The 20,722-nt window shown below is 56.5% G+C and overlaps 1 protein-coding gene across 1 annotated transcript; it reads right to left on the reverse strand.

Moving 5' to 3' along the window:
- Positions 1–1,082: 1,082 nt before the first annotated feature.
- Positions 1,083–15,915, reverse strand: RRP1 (ribosomal RNA processing 1). The gene is made up of 13 exons (XM_049627768.1): positions 15,371–15,915; positions 14,187–14,269; positions 13,060–13,117; positions 11,484–11,569; positions 9,695–9,756; positions 7,301–7,430; positions 7,148–7,212; positions 6,801–6,964; positions 4,106–4,185; positions 3,400–3,497; positions 3,196–3,215; positions 2,184–2,297; positions 1,083–1,641 (listed from the first exon to the last, which is right to left on the reverse strand). Exons 1-13 carry the CDS (start codon positions 15,501–15,503, stop codon positions 1,403–1,405), a joined length of 1,332 nt encoding a protein of 443 aa, XP_049483725.1. The 5' UTR covers positions 15,504–15,915; the 3' UTR covers positions 1,083–1,402.
- Between the last annotated feature and the right edge of the window lie 4,807 nt (positions 15,916–20,722).

A 20,722-nucleotide genomic window follows, 5' to 3' on the forward strand; every position in this document is an offset into this window, starting at 1 on the left:
CGACGCGGTTGGTAAGGGAAGGACCACAGCGTGGTCGGAGAACCGCCTGGAAACAGCACTGAGGAAGCCACGGATCCTCTGGTTTGAGGGCTACGATCTGGTCGGATTTTCGTTTCTTCAGAAATTCCTCGTGTGGCTGTTTCCTTACCTTTTGACCAAAGAAATTTCGGCCGAGACAACAGAGCACAGGCCGTCCCCGCCACACACACAAAACGGCACCAACGGCTGGGGAAGAAACAAGGCCTCAGCAACGTCCGCCTGGCCCCTGCCTGGGCCCGAGCTCTGGGTGGGATGTGCTGCTTTTCCAAGTCACTTTGCACAGCAGGAACCGTGCCCTCCAGGGTCCAGGGGCCCGCCCCGTCGGCCCCTGGCGCTGCCCACCCAGCTGAACTGACTGAACGGGGCCACCGGAAGCCACCTGTCCCCGCGTGCAGCAGGCTTGAGGAACCGGGGTTCGGTGAGAGACCGTGCGGTCCTCTTGCTGGGCTCACCCACACACCTCAGCTCAGCAGTGACCCGGCGGGCCGACCCAGACGGTGCCCACCTATCACCTACGCAGCCCCGAGCCCGGAGGCCACCAGGGACCCACGTGGCACCGACTCACACCTGCGGTCCTCCTAACCCGCATTCTTGGGCCAGGGGCTTCTCACAGCACCCTGGTTCCGGTCAGGGTCCCGGTCACGTCCCGGCAACACACGACTGCCTCAGACCCTCCAGGATGAGAAGCAGGGCCGACGCTGAATTTAAAGGCGCTGAAGGGAGACGGGGGCACCACAGGTCCACCCACAAGTCAGGGCTGAGGGATGAGCAGAGCCAACCTCCCTGCCTCGGACACACCAACCAAGCAGTAGTCGGCTCTGTGTCAGCCCGGCTGCTGACTGTCCGCTCCGAACACAAGTTTACGAAGAGGTCGTCCCGAAAACCACAATTAACGCTCGGTGTCCTCTCCCAAATTTCGAGACGTGTGTGAACTTTTTCTCCACAAAATGGGTACGAGATACAAACACTACTGGGAACAAGCACCTAGCAGTTTTCCCCACTGGAACTCTTCCTGCACGAACGCACCAGAAGCGGGACTCTGCTGGAAAGAACTGCACAGCATTTTATTCATGGACGCCCCGGGGTGTGGCAGGTCACTGGCCCAGGGAGAGGGTCTGCAGGGCAGTTTCACATCTCGAGGGTTCCTGACCAAGGTCAGCACGGCGCCAGCACGTTCTGGGGCCTGGGGCACGGCCACCGAGCAAGGGGCCCGAGCCTCTGCCGACACAGCAGGTCAGGAGCCGCTGCCATCGGGACACGGTCTTAGGAGCGGGGCCCTGCGGCCCCGATCCCTCGCTCACCTCAGCACAAGACGGAGGGGCTGCAGGGAAGGGCCTCCCCGCACGTGCGGGGCCTGCCGGGGTCACTTCCCACTCCGTGGCGGCTGCCGCCTCCTCATCCGTAGGTCCTGGCAATCGGTCACCTTCGCTCTGGCCCCCGCCCGAGGCTGCCGCCGCCGCCGCCTCTTCCGAGCCCCTCTCCCAGCAGGGCCCCCGGGCTGCTCCTGGGGCCCGGGGCGCTCAGCCCCCGAGCCCTGCCGCCTCGCCATCCTCTCAGCTCCGGAGCTCAGGTCTGGACACGAGTCCTCCTCGCCGCCTTTCCCTGCAACAGCAAGGCCACGTGAACGAGGCGCCGGGGCCTGGTTGCCTCGCTTCCACCCGGACCAAAGACGCTGCCGGCTCCGGGGCCGCACGCGGGACACACAAAGGGAGCCCACACAGAAGCACCGACGGGCTCAGGAGCGTCCCAGCAGCGTGGAGGTCAAGTGCCACAGCCATCGGGCACCCGCGAGGCTATTTATGGTGGCTCCCGGCCGGGCAGGCGGACCGGAAGCAGACCTTCAGGAAAGCCAGCAGACAGACTCAGGAGAGAGGAGGTGGCCACAAACGTGCGACCCGAGGGGTGAGGAGGCCCGGAACGCAGGATGGGGCAGACTGGGTCCGGGGTCCAGCCTAGCAGCGCTGCACGAGCTGGGCCACTGACTGCAGCAAGGGCCCGGGCATAAGCCAACACGGGGGGAGGTGGCCTGGGCACAGGCAGAAGCAGTGGCGACCCAGGACACCCTTCAAAGGGTAGATGCCAGGACCTGAGACAGTTAGCACCGTGGGTGAACACCAAGGTTAGCACCAAGGCACGAATCCTACCTGCCTTGTTCTGTAACCCAGATTTGGGCAAACGCTTCTTCGTCTTCCTCTCCCGCCTGTCTTCCTGCAGGTTCCTGCAGGCTTTTTCTGGAACGTCATCCTCAGGGAAGAGCCCTAGGGACCAAGGCAGGTGATCAGGAGGCAAAAGGCAGGTTGTGATGCTGTCGGTGCGCGTTCAGGACTGCAAACCACCATGCAGGGTCCACCTCCAGGTGCCGCGAGCGGGAAGACCGTGTTCATGCCCCCACAGCCACGACCGGCTCGAAGCCGCGCCAGCAGGAAGTGGGGGGGGGGGGGGGGGTTCCTGCAGCACTGATGGTGGGTCGTGACCCATGCCCTAAAAACCTCATGCTGAAAGGGAACCAAGACCACCCTCCGGGCCAATGGCGATGTTCTCTATGCTGACGGGGGCAGCGCCTGTGACACCCAGACGTATGCAACACGCACGCACGTGCGTGAATTTTACCTAAAAATACCACACTTCAGCTCACGGTGCGCACAAAGTAGCTGGGGTTACGGTGTGACGGAGGAAGAGGGAGACATGTGACACAGCAGGGACAGTAAATACCGATGGCAGAACTGGACACCCTCCCGACGTCGCTCTGTGTTTAAAAGTTCTCAGAGCGAAATGGGGGACATGCCCGTCTCCAGTCATAAGCCGAGAAAACACCTTTCAGAAGAAGCCTCATTACCAGCCCCCTCAGCCACGCACTGAGAAGTGCTACCATCTGCCACACAGCGTGCCAGCAGCAGGGCAGGCCTGAGAACTCACTAGAAATGCAGGTTCTCGGGCTGCCGTGCCTGGGGGGCCAGCAGAGTGTCACAAGCCCCTGGGGCTCTAGCACACGTGCAGGGCTGACAGCCACAGCATTGGGCTAGGGCGAGCGCAGAACCCCTCGGGCCCCCTCTTCCCCAGAGCCCCGCCTCCGCAGACGAGTCAAGTCATGAGGGTGACCACGCGAGCCAGTGTACGCCCAGGAGAAAGGCCGGGGTCCCGGCGCGAGATGCTCACCTTCAGCGAGGTCCTGCAACCTGCAAGGAAAGACAGGCACTCAGCACGGCCACAGCCACTGCCCGAGGGCGGAGGCCGCACCCGTCTCTGCACTGGGACGCCCGCGATGAAGCCCCCCACCCGTGCTCTGAGGTCGGGACGGAGGGAAGGCGCCAGGCCAAAGGAGCGAGGGCAACGCCAAGGACAGAGGGAAGGGCAACTTACTTCCGGATCACTTTGTAGAGGCGCTTCCTGTTCTGGGAAGGGGTGTCCTGCTGACTGGCCGCCGCGAACAGTCTGCTGGCCACAGCCTCATAGTCAAACTGTTGCCCAAAAAGAGACACCAGTCACCTCCCAGCTGCTCTGGGAGCAGAAACCGAGCAGAGAGAGCACGCAGACCACATGCAGACTCTCCGATGGGGTCACAAGGACGGGTCCTGATGACGTCCTCCCGAGTCCCCTCCGCTAACACCACGTACAAGGCATGAGGGAGCGAGCAGGACCCCAGCGCTACTGACAATGTAAAGGGCCCACCCAGGCCAGCCTCTCTGTGACACCCCCCTCCCCCCCACTGCGCCCCGGGCAGCCACATCAAGATGAGCAGAAAACACTCGTTCAACTCTGACAGATGCTACTTAGGCCATACACCTAATTCCTACTCCTTTAACAAGTAGTCAACGTTTGAAAAGTTAGTAGGAAGTGTACGTTTCCAATGGGCCTGAAGTCACAGGTCCTGTTTGCCGGGTTCTGACCCCGAGCGCAACACAAAAGGTGACCCGTCGGCAGTGCTATCTCATGGGTCTAGTGCTCCAAGAGGCGAACAGGGAGCACACCGCTTGCACGGACTCCGTGACTCGGCACGTGAGGGGCTGGAGCGCCCGCCTTCCTGGCGAGCAGAGGCGGAGCCAGGCCCCGAACACAGGCCACCCACCTGGAGGACGGGGCCCATGCTGTCCTCGCCATCTCCTGCTGGCTCCTCGCTCGTGTCGGGTGCGGCCCCGTGGAGAGAGCCTAGAACCAAAGGGCCCCCGTGAACAGGTGCATATACCCAGCGTGCAGAGGACCCCAACACAAACACCTGGGAACCTGGAGCCCCGTGCACCAAGGCCCAAGACCTGGGCAGAGGTAGGTGCAGGCTGGGGTGGGGGCTCACACCGAGGGGTAAGGTGCCACTGCAGGCCTGGAAATGAAAGCAACGTCCCAAAGGCGGAAGGGCCCGAGCAGCCCTCAGAGCGAAACTAAGAATTAGGAGCGGGCGCTTACATAGCCAACGCAGCGTCAGAAGTTCCGGAGACAAAGAAGAGGGGTGCTAGATCCCACCACGGGAGAGCCCCGGATCAAGGGGCCGCAGAGACAGTGTTCAGATCGCTCGGGGCTATGATGTCACGGCCCACCTGCAGCATGGTTCTGGACAACAGGCAGGCACGCAGGACAGAGAAGGGGGACGGCAGGGCCACAGGCAGGCTCAGGGGGCCCTCCAGGAGACTACTAAACCTGCCTGTGTCGGGGCGACTAGGCTACAGAGGAAAAAGATGGGCAAGATACACAAGATGGCCGGATAAAACGCTGGGGGCACAAACACAGCCGCCAGGAGAGCTCCACTGGGGGCGTGAAGAGCTGGCAGGGGGGGAAATTAACCCTTGAATCCACGGGGTCAAATGACCTTCCATAAGGGCTCTAGAACCACTCACTGGGGAAGGACAGGCTCTTCAACAGACGGTGCTGGGAAAACTGGACATCCATATGCAAGGGAACGAAGCTAGGTCTTGACCTAGCACCATAAACAAAAATCAGCTTGAAGCAGGTGAAAGACCTACGTGTAAGAACTCAAACAGTGTAACTGTGAGAAGTAAATAAAGCAAGGCCCTCACGAGACTGGACGCAGCGAGGACTTCTCAGGTGTGGCCCAGAAGACACAGGGAACAGGGCAACTGAATTTTATGAGGATGAAAACTTCCGTGCACCCAAAGCCGCTACCCAGAGGGCAGTGCACAGAGGGAGAAGATATCTGCGAATCACAAACCCGACAAGGCGTGAGTGTCCAAAACACACAGGGAGCCCCTAACACTCAGCGGCACAGGGCACCCTCCCCTGCCCAAAACAAAGGACTAGGGCAGACCCATCTCCGGGAAGACGCACAGACGGCCACCAAGTGCATAAGGGTGTTCACATCCCCGATCATCGGGGACACACAGACCAAAACCACAGAGAGACACCCCCTCACACCCACGGGGATGCTCCCGCCAACAAAACAGGACATGGGGCCCCTTGTGCGCCGTTGGCAGGAATGCAAGAGGTGCAGCTGCTGTGGAAACAGCATGGAGGGGGTCCTCAAAAAATTTTTCAAAACAATTATGTATGATCCCACAATCCCACTTCAGGGCATTTGCCCCCACGAACTGAAAGCAGGGACTCCGGGCAATCCCTGTTCACCCATGTTCACTGCAGAGTCCTTCACAGTAGCTACAATGTGCAAGCAACCCAAGGGTCCCTCGATGGGTGACTGGACACCCATAACATGGTCTATGCACGGTGGTGCACTATTCAACCTTAAGAGAAAAAAAAAGGAAAGAAACTGACATGTGCTCGAGGACGTGATGCTGAGTGAAATCAGCCGGCCACAAAAGGACAAATCCCGTGGGATGCACTTATATGAGGTCCCAGAGCAGTCAGCATCACGGAGACAGAGAATGGATGGTGGGCGCCATTGGCTGGGGAGGGGGTCAGCGTTTAACGAGGACAGAGTTTCAGTATGGAAAGATGGAAAGTTCCAGAAAGATGGTGGGGACAGCTGCACAACAGTGTGAACACGCTTACCACCACCGAACTGAGCACTTAACAACGGTTAATGTAGTAAGCTTCACATAACGCATATTTTCGCACAAAAAGAGTCAGAGGCGGGCAGAGTCCTAAAGCTGGCGGTAGACACACGCCTGCAGCCACAGGCCACGACCGAGGCCACAGGCCACTGAGATCAACTGACGTCCCACGAGGACCCACATGAACATCGAGACGGTGAACAGACCCCACAGCCCTTCCCCGGGACATCCCCCGTGGCAGGTTTCCCCGTGGTACGCTCTATCCACTCACTCACCCACCCCGGCTCGTGGGCACCTCGTCTGTGCCAGGTGCCGCTCCCGGCACTGGGGACGCAGCTGTGATCAACAACACTCGCCGTCCTGGGGGAGCCCACGTCCGGTGGGGAGAAAGGGCCACAAATGACAAACGTGATTTATCTAAGTGATTTATCCCAGAAAATGAGATGTGTTGGGGGGACACCCAGTGAGCGAGCCAAGACAGGGGCTGAGAGGCTGTTTCAACAGGGTGGTCCGGGTGGGCCCAGTGAGGGAGGGTTGGGACTGGAGAGAAAGGGTGAGCGGGGAGGAACCATAAGTCAGAAAGGAGCCAGGGAGTCAGGATCGCATCCTGGGAAAGGGAGGCTGGAGAGGAAAAACACACGTGCTTGTTTCTGGAAGTCAACCCGGCTGCCGAGCCACGGATAAAAGCTGGGGGTAAGCTCAGGAACAAGGGGACCAGGCCAGAGGTGAACGCGGGGACCCCGGCAGGCACCGAAGCTTGCCGGGCCAGGATGGGTGCCGGCACACCAGATGTGCTGTGACCCTCACCTCTCCGTGGCTCCTTGGACGGCACGTCCTCCCGCTCGTCCTCCGACGTCCCCTCCTCCTCCTCTGCTGCCTCCAACTCATTCATAAGGTCCTCAATGGCAAACGGGGCCTGCTCCACGATCGTTTCAAAGATGCCCCGAGTGATGTTATGCAACACCAGGGAGCTGAGGGGCAGCCACACAGGAGCAGGCCAGTTAGGTCGCGCCCATCCATCCAGCCCCGCCCACGGCAGCCGCCCTCCAGTGACCCTGTCATGCACCCGGACGGGACTCAGCCTCTCTTCCCGGAGGTGGGCATCCGGGGAACTCAGCGAGAAAGAACCGGCCGGAGGAAGCCCTGCCACTTACTCCTTAGTCTGAGCGGCGATCGTGCAGAAGGGCTCGATGAACTTGAGGTTCTGGTCCGCCGTCAGCTACGAGAAGAGACAGGCGTGGCCTGAGGCCCTCGTGCCTGAGCACAGGTGAGGGGCTCGGCCGCCACCCTCGGCCCGCCGCCCTCACCTCCGCGGCGCCCACTTTGCTCAGCTCCTCCAGGAAGATCTCAAGGAAGTGGCTCTTGACCCCGCTGGGGGCCTGGCTGTCAGGGTGCAGGATCTCTGTCGTCAGCAGCTCCAGCAGCCGTTCCGCCTGCCTGAGGAGGGAGACGGGCAGGTACAGCAGGCGGCCACAGCCGGCCACGAGCCGGTGAGGTCCCTCTACCTGAAGCGGAACTCGGACGGGGCACGGTGACAGGCAAGCGCCCATCCTCCCAACGTGCCGCTTTCCGCCGGTGCCTATCTGGTGACCCGGGCAGGTCTGTTCCAGCACAAAGGACTCGTCATTACAGATGTGGGACCACTGTCGGCACCAGCACACGTGGCAAGACAACCTCAGCTACGAGGGCCTTCCCTTCCAACACCATGCCGGGGGCCTGGAGTGACAAGAGGCCGCACCACCACGTCTCGCACGGCTCCGTCCTCGCGGGGAAGGAACGCCAGGACAGGGCAAAGAAAGGAGGGGAGGCCAGCGAGGGGGAAGAGCCGCTTCCCCGGTTCCACTGCATGGAGTACGTGGCCCGGGCAGACCACGTCTGCCCTCCCCTAGCATGCTGGTTTCAGTGGTCTGAGGCCTGGGGCTCCAAGGTCAGAGAGCCCTGGCGACCAGCCTTTGATGGTCCCGATGCATCGACGTGCAGAGTAACGTAGTGTTCCCTTCACCTGAATCGTAAAACGCGCCTTCTCTAACGAGCTCCGCGGCTGAAGCGGACGCTTGGCCGCACGGGGACTCGCTGGCTAGGAAAGGATGCTGTTTGCGGCTCAGCCTGGGGACCCCTCCTCCCAGGCCAGGGCCAGTAACGAACGTTGCCAGGCAACCGGCGCCATCCGGCTGCTCGAGAACGGGGACAGGCTGCAAGGACAGCCGGGGAGGACAACACTGGTGACCCCAGGCCGATGGGAGGCTCCCAGCTTCTTCAAGAGGACCTCTGCATTCAATTCCCCACAACGAGGCTGGAACTACTCTCGCAATGATAAACCGAAGAGTTAACAGAAATAAGACGTCCCTTTAACATGCCCCTCTGCTCAGGCACCAGCCACCTATGGGGACTGAAATCCTGAGTCCCGTCTGGTGGGCGCCTGACCCCGGGCACCCCCCCCCCCCCCCCCCGGAAGTAAAGGATGAAAATCACTCACAAGCAGAGGCACCCTTGCCCTAAACATGAAGTCACTCATAATCAGGGAATACGGTCCGCTCCTGCTGATCCATGTTTATTTGGGAAAACGCGGGCCAGAGGCAAGGACGTCCCCTCGCTCTGCAGAAGATGCACCGCCTGGGCTGGGACACATGCCTGGTGCAGCAGCTAGGCCAGTGGCACTGGTTTTAGGGTCCGCAGGCTTGAAATGAGCACTTTAGCATACTTACGATTCCTAATCACGAAACCACTCACAATATGTTGTTTCCGACCCTCACCGCTCCCCAGACCTTGCAGCAGAACACGGGACACAGGGGGCGCCTTTGATGCATCGTCAGTGAAATAAAAAAGCGCTCTGCAAACGTGGTGTTTGCTCCACGCCCCTCTGTGCCCCGCACACAGAACACCGCAGAACCTTAAAGGTCGTTACCTGTTGCTGTTCAGCATCTTAAATGTGTTCTGAGTTCCTACACAGGGAAGTGTCACTCTCACGATGAGAAAAAAGTGTAAAGAAACAGAGTTTTAATTTTAAAAGCTTTAAAATGGCAGCTCAGAAACCCATCTGGAGCCACAGACCTCGGCCTGCCTCCTGAAGGTGTAGACAGTGGTGCCATACCTGGGAGGCACGGCCCAGGTGGCCTTGCCGGGCGTGGTCCCGGGGGGCCCAGGAGGGTGGAGGAGGGCTGGGGCTCGGCACAGCCCCCCAGCCCGGAGCCCGGGGGAGCCCAAGGCCGGCCACAGACCGAGGGGGCCTCTTAATGTGGGGGACGCGGACTTCCCCCATCACAAGCACCACTGTCAAAAGTGACAAGTCTGAATGAATCAAAACTTTCTGTGACTGGAAGCAAATACCACTGACAACAGAGCCAACTATGCCACCCCATATGAAAACAAAACAAAAAACAAAAACAACCACCTTGGCTGTGCGTTAACTATGTTGAGAAATGACACTACGTTATTTCTCCCAATGGGAGAACTCGACTGGGATTCAGAGTAAGAACTCACCATCAAGGCTGAAAACGTTCACTTCTGAGGACACAAGAACCAACTACAATGTTACAAATGCCTTCCTATGAAGCACCACTGGGTCACCCTTTCACGGGAAAACTGACGTCTCTTTATGACAAAGAGCTAAAGAAGAGGCACGTGACCCAACCCCCAGGGAAGGAACGTGGGCTCGCCCGTGAGAAGCACAGCGGCTCTCAGGATGCACCATGAATACCAACCTTTCTTCCCACCCCTGCATCTTCAGGGCCTTCAAGGACTCGTTCAGGACCATCCGCATGAGCTGTGGCATGAACAGAGGCCCCCGTTAGTGGGAGCAAGGCCCCGACTTCCCAGAATCCCCTCCACCCTGGTCGTCTCCGTGGCCCAGAGCGCACAGCAGGCCCCCCAGAGCTGCTGGTGGACAGGACACCGAGCTTCAGGACCCTGAGTCCAGAGGATACGCCGCTGCCCCCAGGCTGGGATGTTCCCACCTTCCAAGAGCACCCAGAATTCTAGCTCACGGTGGACACATCCGGGGGCACCGGCAGCACCATCAACAAAAGCCAAACGGAAGTGTCCTCGTTTCAGGGGTGGGAGCAGAGAACCAAGCATGGGTCCCTCCTGGGGAGGCAGAGCGCTTTGGGAAAACCAGGTCTGAAACGGAGAACGGCCCCTCTGGGCCCCCCCCCCCCCCCGAGGGCTGCTGTCCCGACAGAATGGAAGCATTCGCTCGCCCTCTCGCCTTCACATCAGGTCCCGGCTCCCCCCCACAACTCCCCGCTTCCCGCTGCAACAGCCTTTCCACCCGGTTTCCCCACTGTCCAGAGGCCAAGCAGCACGCCCGCAGAGGGGTCCGGCAGTGGTAAAGGGACAGAGGGTGCACAGGGCACAGCTGGCAGCCAGAAGACCCGTGCCTAGGAACACGGGGGGCTCATGTGACATCACTCCTGGGGCCGGCGGCGCCACCGAGGGGGCTGGCCTCTACAGGGGGCTGTGCTGCTGGGCGGGCTTACACGGGCCCCCACCAAGCAACAGAAGCCATCCTTCCAAGGTCGCGGCAACTGCATCTCAGGGAACGGGGAGCTGACTCACACAGAAGCTCCTCTGTCTTGTAAACCTGCACCTTGTGCACGTGCACAGCTCGGGCCCTGGCCCCACCCCGACTGCCCTAGCGTCCACCCTCCTTCCTTCTTGGGCTCCGGGCCTTGCCCGCTAGCTGGTCCTCACCCTGACGTCTGAGATACACAGTGTCCACGCAGCCCTGGGCCGAGTCTGAGCCGGCAGCCGATCCCGAGTAACTACAGCCCCACGGGGCCGTCCTCAGTGAGGCCCAGCCAGTGCCCTACTGGGTTCCCACTGGGTCCCCTGCTCTCAGACGGCAACACTGCCCCAAGTCCCAGCGAATACCACTGTAGTGACGAGACTGCGGTTCTATAATGGGGGGGAGGGGAGTGGACGGCAAGACCCTGAGTGCGTAAAACTCCACCTGTCCTGCATTTCTGAGAGCAGACAAGTAACCGAAGTTTGCAGGAATGCAGCACAGAAAAGAAAAAGCGGATTCTGCACACAACTATCACATGAATCGTCCTCACGCAGAGGAAAACATCACAGGCTGGAGCCCACCGTGGACCCGAGGTCTGTGTCTCGGGCACGAACCCGACGGAGGCTTGCTGGCTCACAGGTCCACGGCCTCTCCAGCAGGGATGCGATGGCTGCACCACCGACTCTCCCCAGACGGGTGACTCTGACACCCCTGCCTGAGACCGAAGCCCGTGCATTACGTTCTGAACCGTCTGCACGCTCAACGACCCTGAGATGGGGCAGACGCTGTGCAATCGCGGGCCCGTGCTGCCCTCGAGCCCGTTGGACTCACGGGTCACAGTCCTCAGGGCCATCGCGCTGCCCAGGCAGGGCAGGAAAGGCTCAGAGGCCACATCTCTCGGTGCCATGCCCCCAGCTCTCCCCCACCTGCCCTCATGCCCACGGCTGCCGGCACGGCGGGGCCCAGAGAACGCAGAGCCTCCTCACCATGTAGAACTTATCCAGGCGCAGTCTGTCAATGCCCGTCCACTCGCGGTTCATGGTTTGCCAGAATGTTTGAAGGAACAGGTGCTCTGAAGGAGAAAGGCCAGAAGAGAATCACAGGGGAACACGGGTGCCGCTTTGCAAGGTGGGGTGAGACAATGTGGAGAAACCCGGTCAGGACGCCACGCGCAACCAACCGCTGGGGTCCTTGCCCCAGGCCGCGGAGCTCAGAAGCGGTGTTAGGAAGCGGGCCTAGAAATGGGACCAGGAGGGACCTCAGAAAGCAAGCGCCCAGCTACAACCTCAAACCGCAGCCACGTTCTCTGAAGAACAGGCACAGAAAGCTGGCAAAGCCGGCAGCAGAGAAGCGGCTCCAGCCAGTCCCCCCGCCCCCTCCCCGACACCCACGCCCGGCCCCCACATCCCCTAACCCGCTCAGGCACAGAAGCCCACCAATGGCGGGAAGTCACACACAGTGCTACGAGCTGTGTCCCCCAAATTCACGTCGAACCCTAACCCCAGGACCTCGGAATAACTTTATCTGAAGATCGGGTCTTTAAAGAGGGAATGAAGGTAAAACGAGGGGAGCGATGGGGGCCCTAAGCCAATCTGATTTGTGCCTTTGTAAGAAGAGATCAGGACACAGACACACAGAGGGACGAGCAGGTGAGGACACGGGGAGAGGACGGTGTCTGCACGCCCAGGAGCAAGGCCTCCAGGAACCAGCCCTGCCCACGCCTTGACCCTGGGACACACGTGGGGCCTCCCTGATCTCCTGTGACAAGTTTCTCCAACAGCAAAGGTTGGTCAGGCGCTTCAATAACAGACAAGCCCAAGTCCAACTCGTACAACTATCACCAGGCGAGTCTTTCTACTTGGCCTTCTGCAGGCTCTCAGAGAGAACAAGTTAGAAAACACAGACCTCCGCTGTCTGCTCAGATGTAGTTACCTCGACCACCTGTGCACCCCTAACTGCACTACTCCACCCACGTAAGTGTAACTGAACTAAACCCGCCCGGTCCTCACCAGCAACGGCCACACTGTCTACAGGGTGACACCGGGCCACCCTGGCTGTGGCCCACCTGAACACCGTGGGGAGGTCGAAACTGCCGGTGCCCGGCCCCAACGCCAGAGCCACATTCATCTGGACCGGGGTCTAGACGTCGAGATTTGTAAAGATGCCCCAGTGATCACAGCGGGCAGGCAGCAGGGTTGAGACCCACGCATCTTGGGCAGCACAAGCACAGAAACGCTGGGGAAACACTGAGGGAACACCCCACCTATCAGGTGACTCAGCCAAGCAATTCGGCAACCCTGCACTAGGTCTCCATTTCTAGGTCTCCGTTTTTACTTTAAAATGTAAGATACCGGCCCTTTAGACGCCAGCTGGGTCCACGGTGGATAAACAGGTTAATACCGTTTATCGGACACCTAGAGCAGGGTTTTGCAGTTAAGCACCAGCAGACGCCAGGAAGAACGGGGCCTCCCTTTTCTCTAGGTCTCAGGACGCAAGCCTCGCACGTCCCGTAGCCAACGTTCTGCCCTTACCCCAGGGCTTCCCCAGGGCAGGGATACTCACGTGCCTCTGTGGTCTGAAAAGCATGGATGAGCTGGGAAATGGTCCTCCCTAGTTCCTCCTGCGTGGTAAACAGTAAAAACCGCTCTCAGACCCTGAAGAAACGTGGTCTTACAACAAGAAGCATCAGCAGAGAGGGGCGCCTGGGTGGCTCAGTAGGTTAAACATCCGACTTCGGCTCAGGTCATGATCTCGCGGTTCGTGAGTTCAAGCCCCACGTCAGGCTCTGTGCTGACGGCTCGGAGCCTAGAGCCTGCTTCTGATTCTGTGTCTCCCTCTCTCTCTCTGCCCCTCCCCCATTCATGTTCTGTCTCAAAAATAAATAAACGCTAAAAAAATTTTAATATAAAAGGATGTTTATTACAATATTGGTTTTTTTCGGTTTTTTGTCTATTCACTTATTTTTCAATTTACATCCACATTAGTTAGCATATAGTGCAACAATGATTTCAGGAGTAGCTTCCTTAATGCCCCTTACCCATTTAGCCCATCGCCCCTCCCACAGCACCCCCCCAGTAACCCTGTCTGTTCTCTGTATTTAAGAGTCTCTTCTGTTTTGTCCCCCTCCCTGTTTTTTTTATATTATTTTTGTTTCCCTTTCTTTATGTTCACCTGTTTTGTCCCTTAAAGTCCTCATACGAGTGAAGTTATATACTTGTCTTTCTCTGACTAATTTCACTTAGCATAATACCCTTCAGGTCCTTCCACGTAGTTGCAAATATCAAGATTTCATTCTTTTTGATTGCCGAGTAATACTCCATTGTGTGTGTATATATATATATATATATATATATATATATGTTATATATGGTGGACATTTGGGCTCTTTTAGACTTTGGCTATTGTCGACAGCACTGCTATAAACATGGGGGTGCATGTGCCCCTTTGAAACAGCACACCTGTATCCCTTGGATAAATACCTAGTAGTGCAATTGCTGGGTCGTAGGGTAGTTCCATTTTTCATTAAAAAAAACCCAAAAAACAGTTTTTTGTTTTTTTAGCAAAAAATAAAAAATACAGCATCGAAGCTGTGAAAGTGCACCCAGTGTCTGAGGCTACCTTAAATGCCCATCTGTCCTCCCACTGGCACGGCTACTCCGGCTTCTCCTGCTACCGCCTCATACGCTCACCTGGAGGAGGGCCTTGTCCTGCATCCACATGCAGTAAAACAGTCCTTTCCAAACCTTCAGCAGCTCGTCATGAGTGAAACCACCTGCACCAGAAACAGCAACACTCGAGGTAAACCAAGATTTTAGTGCCAGGAACGAAGCCAGAGAAATGCGACTGCCCGAATTACATCAAAGCCTCTCACTGTCAAGGTGCCTGGCCCTCTCCTCCGGCGCCATCCTCCCAACTCAGAACCCGCTGGGACTGGGCCTAGACCCCCAGGTAACAGCCATTTCATTCATCCAATAAACAAGAATCTACAAGTATCCATATTCCATTTCTGGGCTCTCAACACTGCATGCGTCTGTCATAATGCATTCAGCTCTGCACTTGGGATTTGTGCATTTTTGTGTTAAGCTTCAAATTTTAAATGAAAAAGTTAATTCATTCAAACTAGGAAGGGAGCTACAGAAAAGCACTTGAAATATTTACAGGGGTCCTAAAAATGTGCCCGGCACTCCGTTCCTGAAGCAAAGGTTCTCAGACTTTAGCACTAGGAATGGAATCACTTGGAAGGTTTCTGACTCCTTAGGGCTGGAATGGGACTCAATAATTTGCATTTCTAACACGTGCCCGGGTGACGCGGAAGCTGCTGAGAGGGGCCACACTTTCAGAAGCAGCGTTAGAGAGATCAGTTCACAAGAAGCACGTCCTCCGCCCCGGCAGAGGCCACACTGCACCTAACTCAGACCACAACCCAGTGACTACACAAAGAGGAAACTACCAACGGCAACAAATGCCGCCCTGAGGGAAAAATACCGAGTGCCCGAACACCGGGTAGCAGAGATATCAGGACACACGGTCTGAGGACGGCGCCGGTTCCCAGGGGGAGGGAGGTCCGAGCTGGGAAAAGGAGGTAAGGGCTGGAGAGGGGGGAAGGGGTCCACGAAGAGGGACACGTGGTCACCACCACCACCTGGAGGGGCCGCGAGGGGCCGGAGAGGGGAGGGGCGCAGGGCGAGAGCTCGCCGGGCAGGACAGGGGGGCCTGCACCACACGGAGGCCGCGCCGGCCCGGCCACGTGGAGGTCCCGCGTGGTTCCGAGGTCCCACCCGGCCCCGCGCCTCCGCAGGCCTCCGGCCGCCCCGCGACCCCCGCCGCGGTCCCACCCCCGCAGGGCGCCCACGCCCCGCCAGCCCACGCCAACCTGCGGCCCGCTGAGTCCTGGCGACGATGTATTTCCGGAGCCTCTTCACCGCCCGGTCCCGGGTCACCTGCTCGTTCCCGGCCAGGCGCTGGGCCAGCTGGATCTCCGGGGGGAGCGGCACGCGCGGGCCCATGGCGAACGCCCCCGACCCTCGGGCGCCGGCGACCACTTCGCTTAGCCGGGGCGCGCGCGCGCGCGTGACGTCACAGGACCGCGCCGGCCTCTCTGGGGCGTGCGCGTGACGTCATCGGCCCCGCCCGTCTCTCTCGGCGCGAGCGAGTGACGCATCCCGGCCGCGCCGGCGTCTCTGGGGGCGCGAGCTCCCGCCGCCTAGCGGCCGGTCCGGGATGCCGCTTCGCTGGTTCTGCGGGTGGCCGTTCACCCTGGACACTCGGGGTTAAAGAGAGACCATTATGGGGCGCCTGGGTGGCTCGGTCGGGTCAGTGTCAGGAGTCTTCATCTAGGCTCAGGTCGTGATCTCACCGTGGGTGAGGTCGAGCCCTGCGTGGGGCGCCTTGCTGGCAGTGTGGAGACGGCTTGCAGTTCTCTGCCTTTCCCTTTCTCTCTCTCTCTCTCTCTCTCTCTCTCTCTCTCTCTCTTTCTCTGCCCCTCCCCTGCTTGCGCATGCGTGGGCTCTGTCTCCCTCTCTAAATAAATAAATAACTTAAATAACTTTAAAAAAAAAAGAGGAAGAGGTCGTTATGCGTGTGCCCGTCTTTTGGGGGGCTGTAGTTCACCCTGTAAGGGTTAAATTGTAGTGTAGGGCTAAAGCTTAGCTTGAAAAATAACAGCTTGGTGTTGACACTGAAGGTTAAGCGATAACAGCCTTGCAACACTGAAGGTTAAGCGATAACAGCCTCGCTTTGCTCTTGTAAACTAGCTTCATACTCTTGTAAATTAGGCCTCACCAATTAAGGAAACAAAAGTTCAAAGAAAAGAGCATCTGAGGCAGGGTCAACGAGATCCACTGGTTGCAACTTAGAGGCAGAAAGTCTAAAATAAACACCTTATTAGGCAACTGTTTCTAACTCATCTGGCAACTGTTTTCTGACTCATCTGGAAACTTTCTTTGTTCTGTTCCCAGGTGATGATAAAACGATGTGATGATCGGTTATAAAAACTCTGTATCCCAGCTGTTCGGGGCCGCACTCTTACCAAGAGTGTCGGCCCCCGATCGGTCAGCCTTGCCTCTCATTGTAATAAACTTTGTTGTGACTGTCACTGGTGCCCGTAGCATTCTGTTTCAGGAGTCGTGTGGATGCAACAACCCCGCCAGTGGGCGTAGGATGCCAGAGAGCAAACACAGGAGTGGTCGGATTGGAGGCAGACCCCGTGAAGCCCCCCCATGAACGGTTGATGCAGGCGAAGGTCATCCGAAAATGCAACAACGGGGGGAAAAAGATGTCACTGGGAGGGGAGGTGTCAGCCGCACCCCAAGTGTCTGGCACCACTGGGGCACCGTGTACCAGTGTTGCCGAAGGGTCTGTCACAGCCAGTAACTCAGAGAAGGAAGGGGAGCCCTGGCGCTGCCCGGTCAACTGCTCCCTCCCAGGAATCGAGGAGCCTGCACAAGTGGAAACACAGCTCAGGGCCGGGTTTGTCGAACAAACGTGGATAAACATCTTGCAAGAGAACGTTGTCAAACAAACGTGGATAAACCTCTTGCAAGAGAAGCCAAGCACTCAAGAGAGGAGGGTTTGGAAAGGAGAAAGGTAGAAATTTACTCTGGGTGCCGGCAACCAGGGGACGCAGCAGGCTCGAGCTTCGCCAACCCATCTCTCCACTGCTGGCAAGATGGACACCCAGAGTTTTCTCGAGAGAGAGGTTCGGGGGGTACGTGCAAGAGAGCAGGCAGAGAGTGCATAGTCACAGGTGGGGTTCGGTGTGTGCTCAGCCCCTGGTCACGGGCAGGGAAGGGGACGTGCTGCATGCGGTCCTCTATAGGCATTCTGTTGCCATCAGGGCTTTTCTGGTCAGGCGTTAACGATGGTTTGGTCATCGTCAATGTCTCAAGAGAGTGTAATAGGAAATAACCGTTGGCCACTACAGCTGAGCAAGAGGGCTCGCTAACACCAGCATCACTTGCGGCGCAGTCTAGCCTCAACCTTGCCCTGCACCCCTGCTTTCAGGACACAGAGGAAGGCCACCCGCAGTGCACGAGAAAATAATCGGGAACCCGGGTCTGGGACGGTTTGCAGGCAGCTGCCCTGATCTCTTCACAGAGTTAATGTCATAAACAAGGAATGAACGAACGAATATATAAAGGATGGGGGAATGAAACATGCAAATCTTGATTGGATCCTGGTTCAAAGAAAAAGTTAAAAGGTCATTTGGGAAACAATTGGGAAAGCGTGCATACAGACTAGATGTTAGATTATAGTACAGAATAATTGTTTGTTTTTCCAGGTGCGACTGATGTTTATGTAGAATGGGGTTCAGCAGGTTTTTTCTCTTTTTTTTTAATGTTTATTTATTTTTGAGGGAGAGAGACAGAGAGTGAGAGGGGGAGGGGCAGAGAGAGAGGGAGACACAGAATCCGAAGCGGGCTCCAGTTTCTGAGCTGTCAGCACAGAGCCTGATGCCGGGCTTAAACCCACAGACCATGAGATCATGACCTGAGCCGAAGTCAGATGCTTAACCGACTGAGTCACCCAGGCGCCCCATCAGCAGCTTTTTTCTTTAAAGGGCTATGTGTCCAGGGACCCCAAGACTACCCCCAGGTTCCCTGATTTGCTAGGAGGATTCATGGCTATGACTTATTATGGCAAAAGGATATAAAGCAAAATCAGCACAGGGAAAAGACTTGTGAAGTGAGTCAAGGAGGAAGCTTCCAGAAGCTTTTCTCAGTGGGGTCACACAGAAGTCACTTAATTCCCCAGCAAAGAGCTGTGACACACATGGGAGATGTCATCTACCAGGGAGCTGGTCAGAGATCAGCACCCAAGGCTTTTACCAGGGGCTAATCACATGGGAACCCTCTGCCTGGCTTGTACCAAAATTCCGACTCCCAGAGGGAAAGCAAGTGTTCAGCGTAAGCCTGTGAAAATTAGCAAAGGGAAACCTCACTCAAATGGAGTCGTGAAGCTAGAAAGGGGATCCCTACCACTCAACTTCGATTACAGGAACAGCTGGCAGTTACAGACCCGAGAGGAGAAGATGTGCTTGCATATCTCCCACCAGGAATTGGCCACCTGTGCGATTCAGCTAATGCGAAATCACCATCACCGTGAACTCAGGCTTTTCTCCAATGGACTTTTGTTCAGAACAGCCCCTTCCCATTTCCTCCTTCTTCCCCATGAAATAAAGTTTCTCTCCTCTGTTGGACTAGCGTGTGGGGTTTTTAGTAGCTTGCTTGTTCCCAGTTGTAATTCTCTGCTATTCCTGAATAAACCCATTTTAGCTGGTAACATAATGGTTTTATTTTTAAGGTCAATGAGCCCATCGTTAATGCAAATGGTTTTGGCCCCGTGAGGCACTCTCATCACATGGTGGTAGGAACCCTCTTGACATCCACGTTCCCAGACAGCAGCCAACCGTATGAGCAGGAGGTTCTAAGGAAAGCAGTCAGGACTTAAGTCAACTCTTTTCTACACAGTTGTAAGACGGTAAATATTTTCAGAATTATGGGCCAGACAACTGCTACTGTGGTGCAAAAGCAGCCATAGGCGACATGTAAATGATGAGCATGGCTGTGTTCCAATAAAACTTTATTTTCAAAACCAGGTGATACGTGGGGTGCCTGGCTGGCTCAGTCGGTGGACCGTGCGACTCTTGATCTTGGGGTTGTGAGTTTGAGCCCCACGTTGGGCATAGAGCTTACTTAAAATAAAAAAAAACAAAACAAAAAACAGGTGGTGTGATGGATTTGGGCCATGAACCATAGTGAAGTGTCGCGATATCTGGAAGTTAATTCAATAAATAAATAAGCATGCGTAGTACATAAACAAACGTGGCAAAATGTTACCAAAGGCTGACATTGGCAAAGGAGGGGTCAGGAGTACAGGTGTGTGGTGCTGTATTTTTCCAACCGTCTCTATTTTTGGATATTTCCATGAAAAAAGTTGGGAAATATTTTAGAAACTGGCTTTAGAATCAGAATGTGCTTTTCCACCCGCTGTTTAGGTCCCATTGATAAACAGTGACACAATGAATAAGACAAGGTTGGTCAATGAAGTCGCACATCCATGCGCTATCCAGACAGAAGGCAGGAGACAGCCAAACCTGAAGAAAAGGACAGTTTTTAAAGAAAAATTTTAGCATTCAACTTGGAAAGACAGAGGGAGACAGAGCACGAGCAGGGGAGGGGCAGAGAGAGAGAGAGGGAGACACAGAATCCGACAGAATCTGAGCTGTCAGCACAGAGCCTGACGCGGGGCTCGAATCCATGAACCATGAGATCATGACGTGAACTGAAGCCAGATGCTCAACCGACTGAGCCACCCAGGCACCCCAAAAAGAACAATCTTAATAAACACATAGTGTATTTGTGAGGCGAAATTTCACCAACATCGTGCAATGAAGTGCACCAATGTATAATTTTAAAATAGGCTTTACCGTATATACAGCTAGTAGATGCTGGCATCTAATGAAAGGTTTGCATCAGTGTACCAGTGTACCAAAAAAATAAATGTGCTCTGTCCTAATTGCAAAATTATCCCTCTTTAGGAAACTTTTCAGTTTGCTGTGCATTGCAGGCAAGAACCAGCAATGGATACTTAAAATTAGAGGCAAAGTATGATAGGGACCATGATATTTGCATGGTCTCATAGGTACTTGGTGGTTACAATAGGAAAGTGGTAACTTTATTCAGGATGGAAGTCAACGTCACCAGCGATGAAACACACAGATACCAGGTACCTTCCCTAAGAGGCACTGAAGGGGCACAGCATCACTTTGGTGGTGATGAGAGAAGAACCCTCTAAGGGCCTGATTTACGAGGGGGGACCAGTTTAGATATCTCAGTCAGCACGACGGTAGGGAAAGTGTGTTTGGACCCAGAGCCTGATTTACAGCCCGCCGCCCCTGCACCGGGCGCCTGCTCTGGGAATGACTACGCTAGAGGAAGACCATCTCGTCCTTGACATACCGATCAACTTTCCTGCTCCCCACGTTCCTTTACGACAAAACCCGTGACTCCTGCCTACACGTGGCTCTACGATCTCCCGAGCTTTCACAGGATGTCAAAAAAGTATACAAATGTGGGGGCTCCTGGGGGGCTCCATCGGTTAAGCCTCCAACTCTTGATTTCGGCCCAGATCGTGATCTCACAGTTTGTGAGATCGAGCCCCACATCAGGCTCTGTGCTGACAGTGCACAGCCTGCTTGGGATTCTCTCTCTCTCTCTCTCTCTCT

This window comes from Panthera uncia, chromosome C2 (assembly GCF_023721935.1).
Source record: "Panthera uncia isolate 11264 chromosome C2, Puncia_PCG_1.0, whole genome shotgun sequence".
In the NCBI taxonomy this organism is placed as follows: Eukaryota; Metazoa; Chordata; class Mammalia; order Carnivora; family Felidae; genus Panthera; species Panthera uncia.

Coding starts and splice junctions, on each gene's coding strand:
- RRP1 (XM_049627768.1), bottom strand. CDS start 15,503: ATGGGCCCGCGCGTGCCGCTCCCCCCGGAGATCCAGCTGGCCCAGCGC. Junction 7,431..9,694: donor ATGCAGGGGTGGGAAGAAAG/GTTGGTATTCAT, acceptor CTCCCTCCTCAG/GCAGGCGGAACGGCTGCTGG. Junction 3,216..3,399: donor CTCTACAAAGTGATCCGGAA/GTAAGTTGCCCT, acceptor CTTTCCTTGCAG/GTTGCAGGACCTCGCTGAAG.